The sequence below is a fragment of the Aptenodytes forsteri genome, unplaced genomic scaffold (assembly GCF_000699145.1).
Source record: "Aptenodytes forsteri isolate BGI_AS27 unplaced genomic scaffold, ASM69914v1 Scaffold142, whole genome shotgun sequence".
NCBI classification, from domain to species: domain Eukaryota; kingdom Metazoa; phylum Chordata; class Aves; order Sphenisciformes; family Spheniscidae; genus Aptenodytes; species Aptenodytes forsteri.
The window spans coordinates 2,098,184-2,105,651 of NW_008794598.1; the positions used below are offsets into that span (position 1 = coordinate 2,098,184).

Below are 7,468 nucleotides of genomic sequence, written 5' to 3' on the forward strand. Positions count from 1 at the left end.
TGAGACACGCGCCCCTGGGCTTTTTTTTTTTTTTTTTTTTTTTTAGCTTTTTTCCTTTCAGGCGAGCCTGTCCAGCCCTACAGCTAAGCCACCATATGTGCACTTGTGTCCGAAAGTCTTTACTGTCACAGCGCCTTTGTCAGAAGGAAGTGATTTCTGTCCCTGGTGATTCCCATCCCTTTGGCTCTTCCCTCGGGGCAGCCATCCCCGTGTGCTTTTCCAGCAGTTGGGACAAAAGCCACCACAGCCTTTTGATAATGAGGGGACAAGGAAGCGAGGAAAGGGGACGTGCTCTACTCAGCATCTGGCTTGAGCTGCAGGTCTGTAGGTGCTCCCAGGAACCAGCTGTAGGGGTACGAGAGCATCCACTCGCCTGGGGACAGTGGCCTTTTAGTGCCTGGTGCTGCTAAGCTGTGCAGCAGGAGGGGACGGCTGCATCAAGTATCTGTAGGTGTGTGTCTTTGGTGTTGCTCCTCAGAGTCCTGCAGCAGCTCCTCTGCAAGGATCACTGAGTGCTTTCCTAATGCTAATGAACTGAATCTTCATAAACCACCGGGGAAGCAGGTAAAGGTTGTTATCTTCATTTTGCAGAGAGAAAACCCTCCATGTCAAGAGGAGAGAAAAGTGTCATTTCCTCTGCCCTTTTGGTCGTGACATTTCAGCATTAACCTATTCCCAACAAGAGTTTCTTCCCTGATGGTATTTCTCAACCTTCCCTTCGAGCGTCTGCGCTTTGGCTTGCTTGGAGCAATGATCGTTTTTTAGCTTTTGTCTTAAGCTGTAAATAATTGAGTTTATCTTGCTGTTCCTGAAGCCTCTTTCATATTTGCTTGGAGGGCCCAAGCGCTGGAGTGTTTGTATTTAATTTGTCATCTCCCTCCTCTAATTCTTACATGTCCCTCCTGTCAGATGGACCAGCTGCTCCTTTGCTCAGTGGAAGGGTTGCGGGTCAGGGTGTGAGTTGCTCACGCTGTGTTTTCTGAGGGCTGGTAAAAAGGGTGAGGGGCAGAAGAGCAGACGTTTTCATCCTTGAAAGAGCAAGAGAGTGGCTCGCCACCTGAGCAAGTGTGGGTATGGTAAACACCGGCACCGAGTCTGTTGGGGATTGAAATCCAGTTGTTTCTCCCCACTGCTTGTTGTGGGGCTTTGCTCCTTGGATTCGGGGTCTGTATCCTGGGGGTACCGAGACCCCCAGGCAGCTCTGGGAATCTCTGCGCAAGAGCTGTGCCCTGCAGAGGAGCAGGGCAGGCCAGCGCGTAAGGCAGCTCCTCTCTGAGCACTTGGCATCCACTTTTGCAGCTGCCAGAGGCTTAGCTGAGAGCATGGACATGCAGGTACTGAGCTATCAGGGAGCCAGAAAAAATAATCACCATTTTAAATGATGTGTTGGATGTCTGAACAGGTATGGATGCGAGATAGACGGACGGACCACTGCCCCATTCTAGGTGGCATCAGGCAGTGTGTCCTGCCTTCCACACAGCCAGCCAGAGAGGAATAATAAAGGAAAAGTAAAAGGATCTGAGTTGTCCTGGGATAAGCTTTCGTTATCCAATATTACGTAAAGTTTCCTTGTGTGCTCGTTATGTATTGTTGTCTCTTAGAGGCCTGAGTCACGGCTTAAGGCTCTATTGCACAGTGGGGTGCTTGCATACATGCGTGCATACCTAGAATTTAAGGGTAGTGATAGCAGTGATGCTCATGAATGAGCTATCTGTGAGGATTAAAGCAGTGAGCTCTGGAAGCAGGAGTCGGTCAGGCTGGCAGCGCAGGCTGACTGGTGTAGCTCTGGCAATGAACCTGAACCCGGGAGGCAGCCGGCCGCGGGCTGGGTGCAGGCACCGAAGCAGACCGGTAACTCCTGCCCTAAAAGAGCTGCTTGATGAGGTGATGGCCGTGGGCAGCGCATGCCTTGCACCTGGCTTTGAGGAATCCTGGACACAGGACATTTGAGAGGGTGCTAAAAACCAGCAGGAAGGGAAAGGTGCTCGTCCTTCTGCAAAACTCCTCTGCTCACCCGGTGTCCCTGGGGCAGCAGTGCGATGGCTGAGCAGCCCGTCCCTGCCCAGCGCCTCTGCTGTGTCCTCCTGGACGGGGTTTGCTCGCCGTGCAAGTTCATCCTCTCCTACAAACAGCGCTCTTCAGGAGCAAGCAGAGGCCTCAAGGAGATTGTTAAAGAGTCTCTTCAGCCCAGTGGGATTTGAAACCTGCAAGACTTCCATATGCTGCTCTCTGCAAGTGTGTTATTGTCTACAGATCTATTTATCTCTGTTAGGGCTGTTGCCATAAATAGTATGATAAAAAAGAGCCATTCCGGCGAGTCAATGAGATAAAGGCTCCAGTCAAGAGCTCACTTTAAAGCTATCTTACAGATTCACTTAAACCTCAATAATTCTTCCTTTGGCAGCATTCATATTTAGCTCCATTATACTCCAAAAAAAAAGGAAAAACAGCTGAGAGGGTGAGGAGAACAGCAAGAGTGTTTGCTGGGGATCACACGGGTGATTTGGAAAGGGAAAGTGTAAACTCCGCTTTCCTTAATCAAGAGCAAACGGCCTCACGGGGAGGATGATGGTCCACTGTTTCAGAGCGGGAAGCCCTGTTTTTTCCAGGCACTTGTCAGCTGGTCAGAGCTAGATGTGCGTGGCAAAATTCAGCTTCTGCGTGGGCAGGAGGTGTTTCTGCTGATGCACGTGTGTGTCTGGGACCGCCCGAGCCGCTCCACAGGGAATCAGGAAAACAAGCAGTTTGACAGCAGCACCTTGTTAATTCAAGTAACACACACTCAAGTAACTGTCAGAAGGGAACTTGCTGGTGGCATGTGGGTCTGGTGACAGCATCTCGATCCTCTGACCTTTGCGCCACCGTTTGAAATAGGGTCCAAGATCAGCAATGAGTGAAAAGTGATAGTTTGCTGATAGCTTATTAAGACCATTAATACCGAAAGGCCAATATGTCATCTGCGCCCAGAGAGGGGGGTTGGAAGAAAAGGATTTTTCCCAAATAACATAAAATAGAAAATCACTGAGGGATGCCAGTGCTGTGCTGCAGTCTCTGATACCTGGTTTGAAACACTGATAATTCTTTCTTGGTTTCCCGGTGGGTGCTCCTCTACCTGCTGGAAGCAATTTAATTTCACTCCGCTCCAAGGACACCTGCGATAGAAAAACAGGGATAACAAGCCATCCTGGAGCACACGGCATGCTAGGAGCAGTCCTAGTCACTTTGGCACGCTCGGAGGCTTGCATTCCTGATGGCGGGAATGCGAGAGAGCTGGGAGCCCAAGGCATGAAAACTGGCCAAAGCACAGCCAGCAGCTGCCAGAAAGTCCCGTTCCTCACCCTGCTGCACTCCTCAGCTCCAGGAGGAGATGATTAATGAACTATGTGTTTTTGTTTTAATGAGAACGGAGGCATCATCTTGTTACTGCCTGTTACTGCTTTACGGTTTAGTTTCTGTGCAGATTATGAATTTATGGCTTGCAGGGGTCCCAGCCGAGCAGCGGCAGAGTGCCTGGCTCACCCTGCACCCACAGCACCCACTGTCGCTGCTGGCACATGGGACTTAGCAGCTCTGGATTGTGTCCCAGTGCAGGGGGGACTGGGAATTGCTCCTGAGATACTTGTGGTTTGCCTTTCCTCTGATCACAGAGTATTTTTCAGTGCCCTTTGGTCCTAACCTGGAGTTTGTGCCCGATACCTGGTCCCGGTGCAGAGCATTGCCCCCAGTCCTGCTGATAACTCCCCCTTCCCCTGGCCCAGGCTCTGCCCTCCTGTTTAGCTCACCCCTGGTCAGCTGTAGCACCTCGTGCTGTTTGACATCTTCCCTAGGTGCTTTCTGTGCTCTGATGTGTGCTCATGTGTGGCAGGTGCTCCCCGAGGGACAGCTGCGAACGAGCAGACGAGCTGTACCGATTTGCAGGCAGCATCAGCCAGTGCATGAGCGTCACCGTGCAGCCCAGCAGCATCTCTGTCTCCGAGCACAGCCTCCCGGTAGGTGCTGCCAGCAAGCGGGGAGGGGTAGACCTGTTGGTGAGAGGCATTTCCAGCGTATTTCAGGTTCACAGTGAACAGACCGTTTTCCAGCCTTTCTCCCTGCTCATCGGCACAAATGTTTTCCCATGAAGTCAGGCTCGCAGAGGGACTGGGGAGGAAAGGGGCCATCCGAGCCGGGGAAGAAGGGGGTGGGGATGGCAGAAACAAATTCCCCTTCCCCTTGGGCCTCAGCTCACATTTCTCTTGGTCCGGTTTCATTAGCTGTTGAAAGGAAAGGCTTTGTTTCCCAAAAAACCTCATCTGTGAGCTGTGCTCAGGCCTGACTCTCTGAAGCAGCCCAGCTGTTGCTCTCCGAGCCCCCCAGCACCCCGCGGCAGCTGGCCTTGCTGCAGCCCCTTCCCGCTCCCTGCTGGGGCCGGCTGCCCCCCCTGCCCACGGGCACTCGTGTCGAAATGGCATGGGGCTGTTGGGAGGGCACTCACCCCTTCAGGCACCGGTTTGCCATGGGGACAGTCCCCATTCGTGCTGGGGTCGGTGGGGACTCGCTCCTTTCCGATGGCCACGTGTGCCCGGAGCAGGGCTGTCTCTCCCGTGCGTGCAGTGGGGCAGTTACAGCTCAGGGAAATTGTTCGAGCTGCTGTGCGTGCAGAGGGTTGTTGCTGCTTTCATGCATGAGAGGCAACGCGCCGCTGCTGCTGTCACAGGTTCCTGACACGGGCATTGGGGGTGGCAATGCTTCTGTAGAGCAATCAGGGGGATGAAAAGCTGCCATTGTCACCTCTCCTGAACTGCAGTACCCAAAGGCTCAGCAAGGCAGTTTTTGTATCGGTAAAGAACCTGCATCCTTGGCTTTCTTTTTCCTCCTCCGCTTCCCATGAAAGGGCAGCTGGCCACCTCCTGTGGACGGACGGGTAATTTAAGGGGGTCAGTATTGAATGGGGAAACAGCAGGTAATGAAAATGTGAAGGAAACTCAGGCAGCTCTGCCTGCTAACAGGTTACTGGCTGTGTTTTGTTTCCCCTCTGCCCCTCCTCTCCCCGGCTGCAGCTCAGCCTGCTGGTGAGCGATGCTCCAGACCTGACGGCTGGGGTCACCTGCCTCTTCGGAAACCTGACGGAGGTGGAAGGGCAGGTTTCGGGCAGCCGGGTTGTGTGTGTTTCGCCAGCAGCGAAAGATGTTCCTGCCATACCTGTGGATCAAGGTAAGTAACTGACTTCTGGACAGCAATACGATGTCTGTGCCACCAGAAAGTGTGGCATAGGTTTGGAAGTATCTGCTGGGTGGTGCAGACCCTTTGGGGCTGCTGCTGGAGAAATTCATGCTCCTGTCAAAGACCATTGAACCCAGGGAGCTAAATATGCTTTGTCCTTAAGAAATGCATCCCACACAGGGAAAGATAGGCTGGGAGCAGGCAGCACCACGTGCTTGCCTTGTCCCTACGCCCTCCCTGCACTGCCAGACAGCTCCCCAAGACAGGACAGGAGCCGTCTGTCCCCCCCCGGGGTGGCTCATGAGTGGGGCAAGGCCTCGCAGCCTTGCCACACTGGGTGGATCTAGAAGGCAGGAGCCCCCCCCCAGCCTGGCTCAGCACCCACGAGTAGGTGGATGCAGTTTCTATTTTTCGGTCCTGATCTTCGGGTTGTTTCTTCATTAATGTCACTGCTGTCATATTTTCTCTTCCCATAACCAAAATGCTACTTGCTTAAAACTCATTTTCTCCTTGGCATCCTTCCAGGTGTCAACTGTTTTTCCCTGCTGATATCTTTGTATTCCTAAGGCGTTATATGGAGCCTGAGACTTGGTGAACACTGGGACTGAGAGCTGGCGTGGTAGCAGGGCTAGCGTAGGCTTACCCAACACAGCTCCGGAAGAGCAATCTGCTCTTAATTAACCCGGTGCTGAGGCTCCTAAAGAGCTTCAGTAATGCCCTCGTTTTCAGCATTGTCTCCTATTCTAGTCTTGGGCTGCTTCTCAGAGTAGACTGAATTAGTGTTTTTATGCTGGAGACAGAATCCTTTAGAGAATGGGATGAGATCCCAAACTCATTTCAGCTGTGACCCAAGGCAGCGTTTAGACCCTGCATCTCCAACGCACTTTGCCATCAAATCTGATTTGGTTTGGAGACATTGCTGGAGACAGCCAGCCCAGCGCCCTGAGGTGCTCAAGGGCAGGTCCGGCTGGTGGGATGCTTGGCCCCCAGCTTGGGGAACTGCTGCAGACTCACCGCAGGTGGGGGGCCCAACGCCTGGGGGAGCAGGGAAGTGAAAACAACCTGACTTCCACCTTCTATCCCAGAAGCAGATGGCTCAGCACATTGGCAGGCGGGGATCGGGTGCCCCCGTGTCTGCTGTTGCTTCCTTTGTTACTGCTGGCGGGGCTGACGGGCTCTGGTTTGCATCCCCAGACTGGTTCGGCGTGGTGCTGCAGCTGAAGTCACAGGAGACGGGGAGGACGTTTGTCAGCACGGAGTTCAAGTTCTACAACTGCAGTGCCCACCAGCTGTGAGTGCTCCCTCCACGTCCCCGAGCGGAGCCAAACATTGGCTAAAAAGAGAAAGGGCTGGGAAATGGATGCTGGGCTCTGGGACCAGCCCGGGGGTTTATCACACTGCTTGGTTCAGCCAGCAGACATGCGCGGTAGAAGGGGAGCCCACCGGTCCCTGTCTTCTCTGAACTTCTCTGGGTGCATGTGTAGCTTTCTCTGCCTTGTGAGATGCAGGCAGAGTGAGCCTGAAAAAACCTTAACCTGCTGGTGCCCCCAAGCTGCGCGATCCTGCAACTGTGAACTTGGATGCATCTTCACAGGCAGCTGGTGAAGGCAGAGCAGAGGGTCCGGGGAGGTGGGCTGCAGGCAGCCGGAGGAGGCAGAGCCCTTCCACACTGCACCGGCCAGGAGAGCAGGGTGCTGGCTGCTGTGAGGATGCGCCACGGGGTGACAGAGGAGGGCATGGCCGCCAGAGGAGACGGTGGCAGGGACTGACCTGGAAGTGTCCAGCCCTGGGGTCTGAGGACAGCGGTTGTAGTTTAGATGGGGTAAGCGAGAGCACTGGCAGGAGGAGCTCCCCGGAGTTGGGCAGAGCAGCCCTGAGAGCCTGATACAGCAGCGCAGGCATGCAGCAGGCATGGTGGGCTGCTCTGTGGGGGGCTGGGGGGCTCAGCACTGCTGAGCATCGTGGAGACATATCCCCCATGGGCACATCTGCTGCTGAAAGGCGGCACGCAGCTGGCTGGCCTTAAAAACCTGTTTACAGACCTGAAGCATTTATAGATTTCTCTCTGGAAACACAGCAAGCCCCAAAGCACCAAAATGAAACATGGGCAGGACCTGCTAGCAGTCAGATAGCAAAAGGCAGGCCTGACCCATGGGGCTGGGCAGCATCTCCGGCAGCAGGGTCAGCTGCCAGCTCTGCTGTGGGAGTGTGATTTGCTGCTCGAGCTGGCTGGTGGGATTCAAGAAGTGCCAGCACAGGGTGCCTG

General features: G+C 54.0%; 1 protein-coding gene across 1 annotated transcript in view; it reads left to right on the top strand.

The window, feature by feature from the left end:
* The window catches only part of PLXNA2 (plexin A2), a 158,329-nt gene that overhangs the window by 85,311 nt on the left and 65,550 nt on the right, over positions 1-7,468 (top strand). The window contains exons 5-7 of the mRNA XM_009272745.2: positions 3,866-3,989; positions 5,040-5,193; positions 6,397-6,493. Of these exons, the coding sequence (XP_009271020.1) occupies positions 3,866-3,989; positions 5,040-5,193; positions 6,397-6,493 (375 nt within the window). The remainder of the gene's footprint in view (positions 1-3,865; positions 3,990-5,039; positions 5,194-6,396; positions 6,494-7,468) is intronic.